The 18,888-nt window shown below is 44.2% G+C and overlaps 1 protein-coding gene across 5 annotated transcripts in view; it reads right to left on the reverse strand.

Annotated features, from left to right (window-relative positions):
* Positions 1 to 18,888, reverse strand: part of LOC119650660 (autophagy-related protein 16) — a 440,786-nt gene that overhangs the window by 408,745 nt on the left and 13,153 nt on the right. For all 5 annotated transcript variants that reach the window (XR_005249349.1, XM_038053598.1, XM_038053599.1 and 2 more), the window contains exon 4: positions 3,730 to 3,818. Coding sequence is in view for 4 of the 5 variants with exons in the window: in XM_038053598.1 (XP_037909526.1) it covers positions 3,730 to 3,818 (89 nt within the window). In the remaining variant the exon portion in view is untranslated. The remainder of the gene's footprint in view (positions 1 to 3,729; positions 3,819 to 18,888) is intronic.

Here is an 18,888-nt window from a genome sequence, read left to right on the forward strand (position 1 = left end):
CGTTAATATCTGCGGAAAACACGGTTGATATTAGCTGATATCTTTTCAGGGGATAGGATATGAATGAAAATATGAAGGGCAGATAGAATCTCGTGAAAATCACGAAATGGGCGGCTGCAAATGCCCTGATTGTGTCGAGTGCTGAAAATCGATCGTTCTCATCCTGGTAAATGATTAGAAAGTTGGGAAAACTAATTTCAGTTTATCTTCTCTGGAAGATAAGATTCCTTCACGGCTTCTAGTTTTTATTTACAACACATGCCGGTTGACAGGAATGAAAAAGGGAAGATAATGTATGATGGGGCGGAATATACTTGAAAACATGATAGGAAGTGCATCAAATAGTTTACATATGTGCTGGCTAAATAAGATACTAACATTCTAATTTTTTTAATTGCTTCTATGCAAACAGCTTTTAAGGGGGTCATCCCGTGTGAAGGCCGTTTTTTTTTGGCTTTTTTTAGGAATTTTTTGTGAAGAAATGGATAAAGATACAAATACGAATTTTTCACCATGGATTTATCAATATCTTGAGCGTGCATAGTAATTTTCCCACCACGATCGCATAGTTGGTTATTGAAATACAGGACAATTTATACCACCCATCTCCCTCTAGCTGCCACGCTAGATGGCGCTGTGATCATCTTAAAGAAAAAAAAAGTAAACGGCATTTTAACGTACAGACTTAACTACAGTCCGCAAACTAGGATTATTAAAAAATATTAAAAGCTAAATTTTTGGTGCCGTGTTAAACTTTTTTTGCGAATTTTGGTGTTTTTTCACGGCTTCTTCAATGAGTAAAAAAAAAAACTACTGAACGAATCGCAATTATCCTAGTTTGCGGATCGTAGAAATATGTTCTGAATAAGTCGTGAAAATTTCAAAGAATTTCCTTTGATAGACTTTGGGCTATGGTGGCAACCGATTTTCAACATGCAGTTTCGAGAAAAACGCATTTAAAAAGTAGAATGCGATTTTTAGCCAGAAAATCTTAACTGACCACTAATCTGCTATACCTAATTCATAAACCTTAAGTTTCTTGAAGCAACACATGTACAGCCTTGACTTCAATTTTTGTCCTTTTAGCGGAGTCATTCGATGGTCATTCGGATCGATAAATTTATCGCTTTATTACCGCGGGGTAGTCAAAGGGTGTGTGCGTGTGTGTGTGAGAAGCTACAGCTTCTGAGCACTCAGGCCGTGTTGGCCCATTGTACTCGCCTCCCCCGTCTAACGGAATATTCCGGATTCGTTCACGTATCGCAGGATTTCCGTTAGTGGATGTGATGCTACCCGTCGCAATTGGAGAACGTCGGCACCAAAGATCTGATGCCTGATGCGTCGATAGGCGGGGCATTCACATAGGAAATGCTCCGTGGATTCCGCTTCCTCATTATAGGAGGGACACGTATCATCTTCGGTAATTCCTATTCTGAACATATGCCCAGCTAGTGAATAATGGCCTGTCAGAATGCCCACTATACACCTGCAAGTCCTCCTGCTTTTCGACAGGACAAACTTTGCGGTACGTATGTTGGGTTCTGGCAGGAAAAGTTTGGTGTGTCGAGCAGCATTAAGGCTTCGCCACCTGTCATTATGGGAAAGTTGTTCCCAGTTTTTGAAAGCAGATTTAGCCAATGCCACTGATACTCCAATTGCTGGTTCCGGTCCCGGCATAGGGGAGATTGACCCCTCTTTCGCTAAAGCGTCCGAGATTTCATTTCCCTCTATGCCACAGTGACCAGGTACCCAGAGTAGTTCCACCGTATTGAATCTAGACATAGAGTTCAAACGGTTTCTGCATTCCTGAACGATTTTCGAGGTGATCAAAGGACTGCTCAATGCCCTCAGTGCAGCTTGACTGTCACTGCAGATTGCGATGCGCCTACCCTTCAACCGCTCGTCAATCAGCCAGTTTGCCACCCTTAGGATCGCATAAACTTCGGCTTGAAAAAGTGTTGCATATTGTCCCAAAGGAAAAGCCCACTTCTCGTTTTTATTCGAGAGGTAGACTCCGGCTCCAGAACCCTGTTCTGTTTTTGAGCCATCGGTGTAGAAGACTTCCGTATATCCCGCCACGCGTTCCTCTGGGTCTTCCCAGTCCTCTCTACGCTTCAGGGTAACAACATATCTTCTACCAAACAAATGTATGGGGACATGAGAATCGGAAGGCATTGTAAGAACTGGATTCAGTCCCCCCAGTAACTCTTCCAATGCTCTGTGCCCCCCACCATCCGTTGATAAATTATCCTATCTAGGGTCGAAAATCACAATCGATAACAGCTACGATGATGAAATCCGTGCACGGTTGTTGGCAGCCAACAAAGCCTATTTCAGTTTACAAAAAATGTTCCGCTCGAAATGTCGCACCAAGGGTCGAAGCTCTTACTGTACAAGACAATGATCTTGCCAGTCCTCATGTATTCCTCGAAGACTTGGGTTCTTAGCAAGAAGAATTGCAAACTCTTGGCCGCGTTCGAGAGAAGAATCCTCTGAAGAATTTTTGGCCCCTTACCTGAGGATGGACGAATCCGTAGCCTACATAACGACGAAATCTATGAGCGATACCATGACCGTCAGGTTGTGGATAAAATCCGGCTCAATAAGTTACGGTGGGCGAGTCACTTAATCTGTATGGATGAGGATGATCCATCCCGGAAAGTCTATAAGGGCAATATCTATGGTAGAAAAAGAAGACTAGGCAGACCCTGCCTAAGATGGAGCGATGATGTAGGCCAGGACGCCAGACAGCTTTTAGGAATATCGAATTGGTGGACCTCGGCGCAAAACCGGGATGTCTGGATTTCCTTATTAAGGCAGGCCTAGACCGGATACCGGTTGTTGCGCCGTTGATGATGATGATTTATTACCGCGATCGACATAAATCTGGCATGTGACTTATCACGTGTTTAACACTATAATTTCCGAACGACTCCGAATATCAAAAAATCTCTTTGCCCATATATTCTAAACTATAACTAGATACAATTGATGCCAAAAAAAATCGATTCCGCGAATCCGACACACGGGATGACCCCCTTAGTCCACGGTTGAACATTTCGCAGTTAATTAAAATTCTTTGATTATAATTCTGCTATTTTCTGATACAATAAAACTTTTATCTTAACTTTTTATCTTTGTACAGAATTTCGTTTAGAATTAATTTGAAAAGCGGTATCCAAACAAAAACCGACCAATTAGATCAACAAGCAATGGAAAGAGTCAGAATAGAAATAGAATCAAATTATTGGGGGAAATTGCTTCAAAAATAAAACTATGAATCAAAATCAATCAAGAAGCAAATACAACAAACACAAAGAACATAAACAAACAAACCATGCCAGTAAAAAAAGATTTTAGCACATTTAATTTTTTATGCATCATCCAACGATTAAGTTGAAATCAATGATTATCTGTAGTAATTTTAATGAAAAAATCAATGTAATTAAATACAAATGAATAAATTGAAAATATCATCCCCCATGTGGCGAGTTATTTTGAAATCTAAAAATATTTACAAAAGATCTTTTCCGATTTAGTTTCATTCATGAAACTGCAACCTCCAATTATCGATTATCAAATATCAGGCACATGGGGGACATGTTTTTTTCTGTAGCATCCGCAACCGTATCCACCTTTACCTCTTATCCAAGATCCATATCACCAAAAACTTGAATGGTTCGTGATAATTTCTTTGAAAACTATATCTTTCCGATAGATTTTACTTACTTGAGAAATGTTTCATTTTCTTCATTTAATTTTTCAGCGTCTTTTGCTTTGTATTTTATTAAACGTTCTACAAGTGCACGATTTTCGTCCTAGAAAGAAAAAGAATATTATGAAGCATGAAGTATATCCTCTGAAAGAAATTGTGTGACGGTAGTTGTGAATTCAGTTCTGAAATTCCGAACGCTTCAGAAATAATGGAAACCTCTCCTAACTCGTCTGCAGATGCGACCGATAAAACGTCAATGCAAAAGCAAACGGCAAATAAAAGAAAAATAGAATCAAAGCTAAGACAATTTAGACTTCCTCATCTAAGTCCCTCGAAGACCTACTGGCCATGGCTCTAGAATTAAAAACTAAAGCTGGGCGGTCATCTAACTTTAAGCCAGGTTTGACTCCCGTGCCGAAAGTTGAAAAGCAAAGGTTAAAATGTAGCGCAAACGGTGGAATCCAAGTACCGAGCGAATCCCAGTTTCCACTAGCCTTGTATTGGCAAAACAGGTTGTCCACCATGGTGCCCAACCTGGCCAATTCAATTCCAATTGAGACCTAATCCTTAACCGATGAACCGAAACAGGCACCTTCTGCCAGCACTCCTGTTCCCGGGCTCCCGTCGGCACCTGGTGAGACCGAAGTCTTACCAATCGATAAACATTTTTCTTCTATGGCCCTACGGTACCATATAGGACCTTAGCTTCCCGAAGTCTTTAGTCTCCACTCTCCTCGTTGACGTTTACCTGCCACCTTGCCTTCCAGTAGACGCCTGGGGATTCTTTTGACGTCCGTATGATCTACATAGCATGCCCATTTGAGTCTTCTAAAATTAGTGTGGATGACGGCTTCTGGTTTGTGATATAATGCTGATATATCTCAATCGTTATACATCCTCTCTAAGACTAAGGTTCTCCTAAGGACTAGACGTTCGAAAGCATTATTCCGGCCTTGTTTCATTGCCCCGCTTCCGTAACACAGGCTAGGACGAACCAAAGCCTTATAAACTGCGAACTTTGTTTTCTCGTATACATTCTTAAGGTCTTGTGTAAAACAAAACCTTATTAAAATCGGTTTACTGTCTATCTGTCTGTCTGTCCGTCACACGCATTTTTCTCGGCGACGGTTATAGCGATTGACACCAAATTTGGTAGAAAGGTGGGAACTGTGAACGCTCACGCATACAGTGAATTACATCCTTTTACGTCGAATTTAAGGGGGGCCCCATACATGCAAAAGGGGGGTGTCAAATTTTTTTTCATCAAATATAGTCACGTGGGGTATCAAATTAAAGGTCTCGATTAGTACTTTTCAAAGCCGATCTTAGTTTTGACATTATTTGGAAGGGTGGGGAGCGCGGGGGGTTGAAAGTGATCACTTCTTTAAGGGGGCCATTCTCAGAAACCACCAAACCGAAAAATCTGAAAAAAATCAGGATGCTGCCACTATATGGTGCCTGGGCTCCGAAATACCTTCCATGCCGATATCTGTTTAAATAAAGTTAATAATAGTATATTACTACAATTTTTTGTAATTGGTTAGAAACCCCCCTTCATCCTAGTACCATGAAATTTTGCAGTGATATAGGCTATAATATGGAGCATGATCTTACCAAGAGTTTGGTGGAAATCGCAATATTACTAACAAAGTTATAATACCTCAAATTTGTTGCTTCTTTGAAAATTGAAGACTATGAATGTCAATATCACCCGAAAGTGGATACTCTCACATAATATATGCATATATTACGTGCTACGGACTAAGAAATACACAAAACCTTTCGTACCTGAAGCGTCCAGCTTCCGGTTTCCCGACTTGTTTTTTTGGCTGGTGGAAATCCATCATAGATACGCATCTGGAATCTAGAACATGCATGCCGGACTCTTATCGACTATCGAAGCCTCCCATATTTTCTCCACACTCTCCCCGCGAAAACACGTTTCTGGTATTGTTTCGTGGGGTTGTTCAGTAGCTTCCCTTCTATGACCGAACCAATAGAGGTAATTCCTGTATCCACCGCGTCCGGTTAAGAACTGGGTCAGATCGTAACTCGTCTCACCGTGGTTCCGCATTGTCCACATACCTTTGTCTGGGATAAGCCTGTGTATGCCGGTGGGGCCATTCTCCGCCTGGTCCCATGCTGTTTACCATGCTGTTTACCATGCAGCCAATTATCGCATATGGCCACTTTGCTGGTTTAGACTTGCTTCCTGATTCTCGGGGAGATGACTTCCCTCATCGGTTAGAATATCCACCGGGATCATCCCCGCAATCACGCATGCTGCCTCGTAAGATGCTTTTCGGTGAGCGCTTAATCGATATCCAGCTTCTTTGGAGAAGATCCAAGTTTGGAGCCAATTTTCGACATCTTCGAAAGAAGTGAATCCGGGACCTGTCGAATCGTCCTGCATCCATCGGAACAGCCAGTAATCGGAAGGAGCAACCTCTGGTGAATCCCATCCCACGTGAATGTTTGCAAATAATTTTTCACGACCTTTGCGACATGAGGCCGAGCGTTATTATGCAAAGGATTGAGTTTGCGGTACCTTTCTTAGTATTCTGGCCTTTTTTCTCGTAAAGCTCGGTTCACACGAATCACCAAGTTTCAGGAGCTCATAATATACAATTCCCTTTTGGTCCCACCAGATGCACAACATAACTTTCGAACCATGGATAAGCTGGGCCTAGCGTCGTATTTTTTCTTCTTGGGATTATCATAAAATATCCAGATCTAGTTACCACACTAGAAACCACAAACAAGTCGGAATACCGGAAGCTGGCACTTCGGATATAAAGGTTTTGTGTTTATCTTATTTGAGAAACTTTCTATGCACATTTTTCCATTTGTATGTGGTTCAAAATATTCCTTCATATTTTTTTAAACTAGAAGATATACGTACAGATGTAGATAATATACTCACCCTAAACAAACAAACATGTACACACGCTCTCACCAATTTTCGTCGCAGACAGACAGACAGACGGGAAGACGATTCTAATAAGGTTCTGTTTCAGACAAAACCTTAAAAAGACACATCTACTCGCATCATTACTTGCAAGTCAAGGTACTTTATTACCTTGGGGTAAAAATAGACATCAGGCTAAACTTCAAGCAGTATTTTTAACACGCACTAAGGCATCAAAGGCCAAAATGATCCTAGCGGAAATTATGCCAAATGTGAGAGGTCCGCGATGTGCACTGGGCGGGGTTTACTGCTCCATATTGTGTTCTACGCAGTGCCTTCAGGCAGCTATATATACTGCATACAATGCCCAAAAATAAATGCAGTTTATACAAGGAGCACACTACAGAGTGTCTTGTGCCTTTTGGAAGCGGGAAACGCTATAGCTGGAATGCTAGTGATCGACACTTTAGCTGAAGGTATAAGGTGCATCTATGACGGGAACAATTCTCCTAATCAACACGTGAAGAACGTCGAAAAATCCCTAAGGTGGAAATTATGATAAGAACAATCAAAAAAAGCCTTTGATCCCACAGACTGAATTCCATTATGAAGGCCTCAACAAAGGGTGGGTGTGGGAAGAGATAAATTATAATAAAACCCAATTTCTCACGGCGCATGGAGGATACCGCCTAGATCCAAACTGGATAGTTGACGGAAGGGTCTCATCTGTGACGACGGAACGGAAGACCTGAACAACGAATTCCTTCATTTCTCTTGAATTGTAGATGATAAAATGGATCTAGAAGAGACCTAAGGTAGGGCGGTAGCAACGGAAAGGTAGTTGAGGAAATGCTTGTAGACCAGCAAAAATGGAATCCAGTTAACCACGTGGTAGATCACAGTCAAGAAGGAGCAGAAGGGATAAGAAAGGCGCGGTCTCGAAAGTGTTAAGTAAGGTTAGTTCCGTTCCGCAATGTAATCCTTCAATGGGGAAAGAGCGGGGGCATTTTAACATATTAAAGCGATTGGAATAAGGTTTTATTTCTCCCAGGGTCCTAAAGTCGTGAAAATATGTGCACCGATATTATTATAGACATCGGAGAAAAGGCTAGGATATCTGTTTATCAATATAAGGCGGACATGAAATGAAATATAAGTGGGGAAACTTGAAGCTGGACCCTTCAGGTATGAAAGGTTTTGTGTATTTCTTATATAAAGGTATTTGAGTACCACATAATTTATGCATATATTATGTGAGAGTATCCACTTTCGGGTGATATTGTTAGTAATAGTGCGATTTCCACCAAACTTGGTAGGATTACAACCCCGCACTTCCCACCTTTCCAACAAATGTCAAACCTAAGACCGGCCTCCGAAAGTACTAATCAAGACCTTTGATGTGATACCCCACATGACTATATTTGGTGAAAAAAAGTTTACAGCCACCCTTTTGCATGTACGGAGACACATAAGTGACGTCTAACCGTACTGCCAGCAAATCACGATGAAACAAACGAGGACGTAAAAAAGAGGAAGATCCTGTTAATAATCAGCAGGCGCCCAGGAGAAAAAAAGGCGGACAGGACATTCTGAAAACCAGTACCAATAATTCAGAAGGAAAAAAGTATACAGCGAATGTAGGACAGTCGGCCAGCGATGCAAAGCCTAAGACGAACGAAAACGATGGATGGACTAAAGTTACCAGCAAAAAAGCGAAAGGAAAAACAAAAATTCGAATTCATCCAGAGGCGATTGTTATCTCCAGTAAGGCAAGAAAGGTCAAAGCTGATCCCGACCTAAAGTATCTGAGTGGAAATGAAAAGATCCAGTGTAGGCAAAACAGGTGACTTTCGCACTCAAGTCAAAAACTCACTTGGGGAGAATGCGTGCCCAAAAACATGAGATCTACATACAATGACAGGATCTCGATGAAGTGACATCGAAAGGAAAAATTTGTACCGCTTTGAAGGAGCAATTCAAGTTATAACTTGTCGAGAAGTTTGTTCTGGATCTACGAAGAGCCTATGGCGTTACTCAAACTGCCACAATACGAGTACCAGCGGCGGCAGCGCAGAAGTTGTTGGCGACCGAAAAAATTCGGATTGGATGGGTTGTCTGCCGTCTAAGAGAACAAACTTGATTGAAGAGATGCCTCATGTTTGGGCACTTAGCGATAGCATGCACCAGTGGCATTGACCGATCCGATCGATACAGAAGGTGTGGGGAGAAAGGCCATATTGCCAGGGAGTGCAAAAGGGACCCAAATGCCTATTGTGCGAAGTAAAATAGGGACAGGATAACCAGAACACTGCCGGAATTGCAGGATCGCTCAGGATTTACTTGAGCAAATCAGGTTCGAATCCGAGATGGAAATCGCTATCATAAGTGCACCGTATTGAAATCGTCACGGTGACACATCGGTCACAAATTCGACTGGTAGAGCGGCGATATAGGCTTGCGGTGGACAAGCCATTCAATCTACTGCAAGTCAGACAGCCAGCGGCTTTGTATGGGTGAAAATAAGTGGTGCCTCACCAAGTTTGATACTGTCTGAATTCGAGGAAATGCTCTCGAATCTTGTTCTCGACGCAAGGGGACGGAATCCAAAGGTGATTACTGCTGATTTTAACACTTGGGGCCTTGAGTGGGGTAACAGAGAATCAAATGCAAGGAGGCACAGTTTATTAGAAGCTTTTGTGCGGACGGACGTAGTTTTGGCTAACGAAGGTGCTGTAAACACTTTTCAGTAAGCGGGATCAGGCTGTAGACCTGCGTTGGCGCGTGGTATGTCCTGGTGCGTCAGCGAACGCTACACCCACAGCGATGACCAGGCAATCTTCTTTGAGGAACGTGTCGAGCCACAGGCAAAGCCCCATCATGACCGAAACCGAGAAAGATTTTAGGTTGGTCCGAAAAGCATCGGATGTGGTGTGGTTAGATCAACCTGATAAAACGGGCGGCCCTACGGAAAAAGTCATCCATGTGGCCCAATGCATCGCCAAAGCATGTTACGCATACATGCCTAGGGTGTACTCGTTTCCCAGTAGAAGACCAAACTACTGGTGGAATGGTTAACTGGCCAGCCTTCGATCAGCCTGCCACCGAGCCAGAAAAGCGGCTCAGAGGGCGGTTGGTAGAGTCAATCAGAGGCAAAAAGAGTGCTCCTATAAGTCAGCCCGCAAAACCCTCAAGTTCACCATCCAGCGAAGCAAGAGGAAATACTTTAAGGAGTTCTCCACTAAAGCGGACGTAAACCCGTGGAGGAGTGCTTATAGAATCGTCATGGGACGGTTCAGAGGCCGTTCATCTGCGCAGATCATGTGTTCTACCCTCTTGCTGGAAATCATCCAGGGATTATTCCCCCAGCAAAAAGAGGGGACCGACACATTTCAGCCACCTCTGAATGTTACGGCGATTCCGCCAGTCATCAGAGACGAACTGCGTGAGATCTGCCAAGAGGAGACAATAAGGCGCCGGGCCTGGACAGTGTACTGAATAAGAGCCTCAAGCTTGCCATGAAATCCAGCCCGGACATGTTCGCTGAGTTGTTCGAAGTGTGTATGTTGGAGAGTATATTTCCAATGGCATGAAAGCGGCAGAAGTTGGTACTTCTGCTTAAGCCTGGTAAACCTCCAGGTGAACCCTCCTCAAACAGACCCTTATGTCGTTTGGACACTGTGGGGGAAATTTTAGAGCGGGTAATCTATAATAGATTACTTCCGGTTGTTAAAAGCCAAGGTGACAGTATGCAATTCGTAAAGCCACATCAACCATTGATACCATCAAATTGGTTACTGCCTTGGCCGAAGATACAATTCACGGAAAGGGTAGTACCAGCAAATACTACGTGGTAGTAACCCTGGACGTGAAAAAGGCATTCAATTCGGCCAAATAGAATCTAATACGGAAATCTCTAGCGTGTATTCCTGCCCATCTCGCTGCTATCGTTACTAGTTATTTAGCTGAAAGGAGGCTCTGGTATGACACCGATGACGGACCTCAGGAGAAAGATATTTTCGCGGGTATCCCGCGGGGTTTGGTATCTCAAAGATGCTGAGTTATAGTTATGCGAGGCAATCAATGCTATTAAAAGTTGGCTAGAGATCTCTGGACTGACACTTGCGGAGGAAAAAATGAAAGCGGTCCTCATTACTATGCGCAGGAAGAGAAATTACGCCTGTATTAGAATCAGAAATCATATCCTCACTTGGGAGTGGTGAAAGACAAGAAGTTCAGTTATAGACAGCACCTGCAGTATGTTTGCAACAAATCATCCACTGCAAGTATGAACCTGGCAAGGATGATGCCCAACGTGGGAGGGCCACGTTATACCTCTAGGTTGCTTATAGCCAGGGTAGTGACCTCAATCAGTTGACGCTAACAAACTGAGTGCAGTCTACAGGAGGACAACCCTGATGATATGCTCTGCCTTCAGGACTGTCTCAGATGATGCAGCATTCGTCATCGCGGGAGTGATGGCGATTGATATCTTGGCAGATGAGATGGCGAACATATACCAAACCAAACCAATCGTTCCCTTATCGCGGAGGAAGCGCGCTGAGAGGGAGAGATTCATAAATAGATGGCAAAAGCGGTGGGAATGCTCGGTGGACTCATCCCTGCAATCAATGAGTAGTTAAGAGACGGCACTGTAAGATTAATTATAAATTCAGCCAGTGTCTCACGGGGCAAGATACCGCCAATACGAGGTTTAAACTGGAGAGGAGACTCTAGGAGAGCTGCTGGTACCGAAAATGGTAGCGCGGTCAACTCTATGATCGCATCTATCCAGAACAAACTGTGAAAGGCAGCGGAGAGGAGAAGAGCGCGGTCATGTACGCCGCATATAGAACAAAGGTGACCAAGTTAGAGTGAGCGGACTCCACCCGGTCATGTAATGCCGGTTGTGGTTCCGCAAGTCAGAGAGGGAGTCGGGGTGGTTTTAGCGGGTAAAAATCCCACACACACCTTCTCAAAAAAAGGCTGACAGATAGACAGATAGTAGGCCGACTTTAATAAGGTTTTGTTTCACACAGGTGGAGGGGGGATGAGAAAGGGATGCCTACCTGGACTCTCTGGATTGCTGAGAGCCGCGAATAAAGAAACGTTTTAACGAAATCGTTTTCATCGCACCACCGCATCACCAGATTTTTCCTCACTACGCCTCAGAGTCGTTATATACCATTTTCGACTAGATACAAGTTAAGGCAAACTATGGAAACAATAAGAATCAATGATTGAACAGGCAACAATTGGTGTCGCCATTGACACAAAACAAATGCATACAAGTAGTCGGTGAATAGGGACGAATAAAGGACTCATTGTCTGACCTCAACGCAGACTACACCTCGGCGAACAAGACTTTGTAACCTATTTTAAGTAGCCGTTTCGGACCACAAACTAATAAAAACAGATTTACTTGTTGTCGAATGAAAATTTCAAATGGCCCAGATACGTAAACTAAAATTTTATAGATAATAATATTCGTTGAAACTATAAAATTGCTAGAATGTTGATTTAATTCTCATGATTCGTCCAAAAAACCAGAAGAAAACGAAACACCACAGAATGTCAGCATCTCCTTTGTGAGGCATCTGCTTTCTCACGTTATTCCTTTGTCCCAATGACGAGAATACTTGGGGGCACTCGTGTAAATTCATTAAAAACTAATAAAACAGCACAGGAAACATGGTCGAATTTTCCACCAGCAAATAACAAGCGTATCATCCACTTATTTTTGCATCGAACCGGACAAAAATAAATTTAATTATTAATTAAATTCAAATTTCGCCATTACTCCGAGCCCCGTGATTGACTCCGACAATTAACTATGTCCCAACTTTGGCGACATTCACGGAAATATTTTCATTGAATTTATTCCACAAATTCTCGTTTTCTGTTTAATATTCGTCATTTTGAGTTAACGATTCATGAATTTTCTCATTTATGAGCGCAGATAAAGCGACAACTCCTGCAACTGTTAGGCGGCACATAGTCACATAACACCTTCGTAACAGAGAACAAAAAAAAGTCGGAAAACTCGAAACATGTTAAAAATATTTACACTTAGTTTGGAGATGCTGATTTTTCGCAGACGCTCAAACATATTTTCCGGTTTATTCTGGTGAAATTTTCCGCGACACGCCTTCTAGGATTGCCACCGTCAATACACTTTGGATATATGACTTGTACTAAAGAAACATCTTAGCGAAAACAAATTTAGATCCTCCACGTTCCCAAGTAGAACGTTTTTCTCAATACAAAAATTTCGAAATTTTCACGAAGATATTGAGAATGATAATTTTTCGCTTTCATCTTGTAGGAGCGACGCCGTCTCCGTCATCCCAGGTCATGTGCTTCCATGGTTGCGATCAAGTTCGAAGAAAAAAAATATCAAGACTAAGATGATATGTTGGGGGAAAGTAATGGGAAACAATATTTTGCCAGATCATTTGTTTTTTGTCAAGGAAGGAAGGGTCATTCACTTCCTGAGACGAGGATGATCGGTAAGATATGGACTTCTTCAAATTAAGCCATGCAAACAATGCTGTCAAATTCGAAATCCTCATACAGAATATTAAAACTGTCTCCAAAGAGGAGCTCAATTTTCAACAAAAGATATAATTTTTTCATTAGATATTTTTAAATGGTTCCAATTCAAAGCCCGAGGGCAGCCTGTCTAAATCGGCTCCTAAGGATTCTGGCTCGTCTCGTCGTCTGCTATGGAGCTCATCTTTTTCCCTGAATTCATTTTTTCGAATAATGCAGCCTTCTACGTATTGATAGACGGACTCGGACCGCAGTGGTGTCTACAGAATAACACTGCGCCCTCGCCTAGCTCTTATCTGTTCCTAGGGTAACCATAATAACAGTCGGTGGTACAGTCGAAAAAATTTCCGACATACTCTTCATATTAACTCCTCCTCGCAAAAACCGATCTCCACGCCCATGTATTTATGAGAGACACAGTTATAGGTAGGGACAAAGAGGCAGCTTGTCCTCGCTATCGCCCTCTGTAAGTTTGGCTTTCTCAAGCACACGCCTATTTTTTCTTTTCTTCTGCATTGGTGAGAAGCGCTATCTTCAAACCTCCTTTTGCTTAAAACTTCTCAGTCCATCTCCCTTTGCCTCTCCATTATATTCAACAAGAGGCTGTGAAAGAACCATTTTCCTGACCTGTGGAAAGAGGCTCTAATCACTGTTGCACTCGCACTCTTGCTGAGAATTACCGTCCTATTTTGCTCCATTCCTCCTGTTCCAAAATCTTGGAAAGGTATGTCAGCGAAGATAACTCTCCTCTGGGTTCCCGGGCATAGGAACATAGAAGGGAATGAGCGGGCTGACGGATTGGCCAGGCAAGGCTCTGCTCTTGGCAGTCCCTCGGGGAACACAGTCGGTGCCAGACGCGTGCAAATGCATTCAAGATTACGGCGGTCTGCACGGGGCACTGGCCCATAGGGGACCATGCCGTTAGGCTCGGCTTACCCTACAACTCGCATTGCCGAAGCTGCGGAGAAGGAAGGGAAACCCTCATGCACTTTCTCTGCGATTGCCCGGCTCTGGCTCGAGTCAGGCTGCGGACACTGGGTAAACCATTCTTTGGGGACCTCAGTGAGATTTCTAATTACAGGGTCGGAGAGCTGCTTTCCTTCGTGAATGCTACGGGCTGGCTCTGAAGATCCGAGCCAGCTGGACTCCGCTTCCCTGTTCCTATAACAGTCACGGTCTTAGGAGTTTGTGGCATCAAAACGGCGCACCAAAGCGCTAATTGGGCTCCTCGGAGCGGCCACTGATACCTACCTACCCTACCATGTCAGCGACTGGTTGTCCACCCACTTGGTGATCTGAGGTGATGGTGAGGAAGACGGGGTAACTACCCTGTCGGTCAAAACCAAGTAGCAGAGAAAAACCTTCATGTGGTGGCACCGGTGAAATACTGTATTTACTATGGTTCGCCAGCCGTGATGCAGTAGGCGAATATTCCAAAGACCTAAATGGAGTGACAATAGGTTACGAAATCTTACCAGGGGTATATGGTACCAAGGGAACCGGGATAGCCCCTAAATTCACATGTTTCAGAAGAATCCCTGCCTCATATTCGTTTATCTCGGTTGTAGCGGTTACTTGACGTTCAAGGGAACAGGGACATTCGGGCCTCAAACATGGTGTTGCATTTCAACATGGATGCCGTACTCCAAAGCTCAGTAAAGATTTAGGTAGATCTTTGATCGACCGGCATGAACAAGCTGAGCCATGCACTCAGTAGGTGGTCAAAAGGTAGTATAGATCCAAGGGCGAAACGTGGATTGATACCCACGACGGAGTATAAAACCTGGGAAACGTCCGCTGAACCAACACCAACAGCTGTACTACCAAACCCTATCTTCACCTTCACGTGGTGACCGCTGGGAGCTCTTTCTTAACGAAAAGCTGCAGACGGAGAAGGATGAAGGCGAGTCTCCGGCGCTTAAAAACTGGGGCTTGGATAGGACTGACAACCCTATACGGAAAACAACTTGTTACGAAGCCACAACAGGAGGCTCGGACTGGATGGATTTTACAACCACGAACCCGGCAACGAAAACGGAATAAAGATTTGTGCATTTTCTCATGGAACGTGCGCTCCCCGGACAGAGATGGAGCTGACAAGCAGCTAGCCGATAGCCTGTCGCGATGTAGGGCTGATGTAACAGCGTTGCAGGAGATGCGTTGGACAGGGACTAGTTTCCATATAAGCCATGCGCTTTCTTAGTTAACCAAAAAATGGAACTTGCTGTTATCAGATTTGAAAACATAAGCGAACGGCTATGCACTCTGCGCTTGCGAGGCAAATTTAAAAATTTAAACCTCATTAACGTTCATGCCCCTACAAAGGAGATTGCAGAGTCGGAGAAGGATACCTTCTACAAGCCAGTAGAACGAACCCTTGAAGCCTGTCCCAGATATGATATCAAAATCATACTTGGGGATTTTAACAGCCAAGGAGGGACGTATTCAGGCGATACTCTGGCTCCCATAGGTTACATCAAAATAAAAATGATAACGGACTGCTGATTATTCAATTAGTCACACGAAATGATTGTTGGAAATACCTGATTTGCGGGACCACTTTCAACCAAATTGACCACGTTCTGGACAAAGAACGCGGGCACGGGCAGAGACTTATCACGAACTTCAGCGAGCGAAGAAGCGACCTCACAGACGGGAAAAGGGGGGAGAACCAACAGGTCTGTAAACTCGAAAAGTACAGGGAGCAATCACACCTGGCGCGCAAGTTTTACCAACAAGTCAGCAGAATGAAGCCTTACACACCACAATGCTCATCCTGCCGAGACAAAAAGGGAAATCTGATTTCCGACAGAATGGGTATGGAGCGATGGGTTCAGTATTTTAATGAGCTACTGAACATCGGCAAGTTGGAATTCCCGCCAACTGAAGACGACGGACAAATACTGCCACCACCAAGTGTAGAAGAAACAGTCCGTTCAATTCATGGGCTTAAAAACCATAAGTCGCCAGGAGCCGATTGAATTACAGCCAAAGGCAACCAATTACACCAAATTGTTCATCAACTTGTGCTCAAAGTGTGGCACAGCGAATCAATGCCGTACGACTGGCAAAGGGGCACTATCTGTCTCATACATAAAAAGGGAAATATCACACAGTGCAGCAATTATAGAGGTATCATATTGCTGAGTACATCTATAAGATATTTTCCTATATCTTGCTAAGCCGGATAGCCCCATACGCTCAGAACATCATTGACCTATACCAAAGAGGCTTCAGTCCAGGCAAATCAGCAACAGATCAGATTTTCACCCAAGAAAGCGGAGAGCAGCGAAGGTTGGTCCGATGGGAATGTCCCCAAAAAATCCAAACCTGAATCCAAGGGGGTTGAAACCCCGGGCAGGTCAGGGGAGAAGGCAGGAATCAGAAAGCCCGCCATTAGCTATGCTAGTGCAGTCAAGGGCATTCGACTGGCCATACTGTCGAAAATGTTTCCCGAGCAAATACTCAGTCGTGAGGAGCAGAAAACAATTTCCAAGGGATGGACTGCGAAACTTGTGTTCACTGGGATACGCTTTCGACCAGGTCATATACTAGTGGACTGCGCGAGGGAAGGCATTGCAGAGTGGCTTAAGACCGTAGTTCCTAAATTGCCAGGCTGGGAAGTAGCCGAACTGTCAACATGTGCTGGAGATATACCAGCAGCACACATGGCGACAGTTTTTCTCACAAAAGCCGCAAAAATAGAGACGGAAGATCTCATGGGCTACCTAATCGCTCAGAATGAGGAACGAGGAAAGACACCTCGGGGGAGACACCGGGTGAAAAGCATACCAAGATCCCCGAAGAAGTTTCAAAGCCATAGAGGCGGAAAGAACTGGATCAGCCAGGAAAGTAGACCTGCTGCCCAGTGTATAGCAGAAGCTAGACGATCTAGACCTAGGACTTCTAAGGCTCAGGGTGGACAACGACGGACAGGAAAGTGCCATGCCGGAGGAGGAGGGCGATATTCCAACAGAGAAGAGTTCCAAACAATAACAGAACCAATGGCCAGCACTAACATAGCCCAGAAAAACCTCCCCCATGCGAAAGCTGCATCTGCGGTAATTGCAAGGGCAAATTCCAAGGAGAGCATTGGGATAGTGCTGGCTCAGGAGCTCTGAGTGTACCGGGACAGATTCACGGTCTGCAAGGGGGACTCCTCATGTGAAAAACCAACAGCTTGCATAATTCTTAAACGTAATTTAAAATATATGTGTCTTTCAGAGTTCCTGGCCGGGGACCTTGTGGTTATCCAAGTCTCATTGGAAGCCGGGAGGAGCACTCGAAAGGCAGTCATGGCATCAGGCTACTTCCCAGGAGACGACATCCGGATTCAACCGGAGTTAGTCGCTAAACTGGTGAAGTACTGTGAGAAGGGGGCGTTACCACTGCTCCTCACCTGCGATGATAACGCCCATCACCAAGTCTGGGGAAGCAGCGACACCAATCGAAGAGGTGGGTACCTTCTTGAATTTATTCTTAGCAATAAGTTAGATATATATAACATAGGGAACACTCCAACATTTGTGACCAGCCCTAGACAAGAGGTACTAGACATAACTCTAGAAAATACTTTAATGAACCAGGCTTTACAAGGCTGTGGCCAAAGGGGCAATATCCTCTGTCAGTTTGAAGAAGGAAGATGGGGCATATACCGATAATGAGGAGGACAGGGTGCACCTTCTCAGAACTCATTTCCCGGGGTCCTACCCCACGGCGACAGGCGACAAGATTCTACCTGACATACCAACAATTTATTTCGGGGAAGAAAGGAGAACTTGAAACTAGCAAAAGAGGTATGCACGGAAACTAGGATAAGGTGGGCAGTGGGAACTTTTAAACCACTAAAATCGCCCGGGGTAGATGGCATTTTCCCAGGACTAATCCAAAGAGGACTAGGAATCATCTTAGCATAGCCATATTAGAACTAACGTTCTAAAGCGTAATCCCCTACATCAGTGTCAACACGCTTACCGGACAGGACGGTCAACTGAAACTGCTCTGTAACAGCTGACGGATGTTCCGCAAAATGCCATAGAAACAAAGAAATAGCACTTCGTGCGTTTTTGGAAATCGAAGGAGAATTCGACAACACATCGTACACAGAGATACAAGATGCCCTGAGCCGCAAGGGAGTGGGAAACACCCTGGCTTTCTGGATGAGCAAAATGCTAGAGAGTAGGTAAATAGAAGTACCGACGAGTACAAATTCTATTCGGGACGATGTTCGACTTCGTGCTCTTGCCGAAGGCCGAGAGAACGGGTTTGTCTGGATTCGGTGTTTAGGGATAACGTTTTTTAGCCTTTACCTGACACCGAATGAGACGTTGCCGGACTTTCGACACCGGCTTGATGCTCTAGAAGACGCCATTTTGAGTACGGAGGGACGAATCCTGGTAGGCAGTTATTTTAATGCCAGGGCCCTTGAATGGAGCATGCCCCAGTCAGACTCCAAAGGGAAACGGATTCTGGAAATGGCGGCGAGAACCGGACTCGTAGTTTTAAACACCGGATCCACGTCAACATCCAGACATCCTGTACGCGTTGATGTCAATAGCGCGGAAAGCATCAAGGATTGCGCACTTTTGACAATGATAGAGCTCAGTGAAGCGGTTTTCACTATGAAAAACAAGAAGGCGCAAGGTCCTGATGGCATACCGCGGAAGTTTACAAACTGGTGTTTCGCCAACGGCGAGAATTGCTACTTGGGCGTTCA

The sequence above is a fragment of the Hermetia illucens genome, chromosome 3 (assembly GCF_905115235.1).
Source record: "Hermetia illucens chromosome 3, iHerIll2.2.curated.20191125, whole genome shotgun sequence".
Taxonomy (NCBI): domain Eukaryota; kingdom Metazoa; phylum Arthropoda; class Insecta; order Diptera; family Stratiomyidae; genus Hermetia; species Hermetia illucens.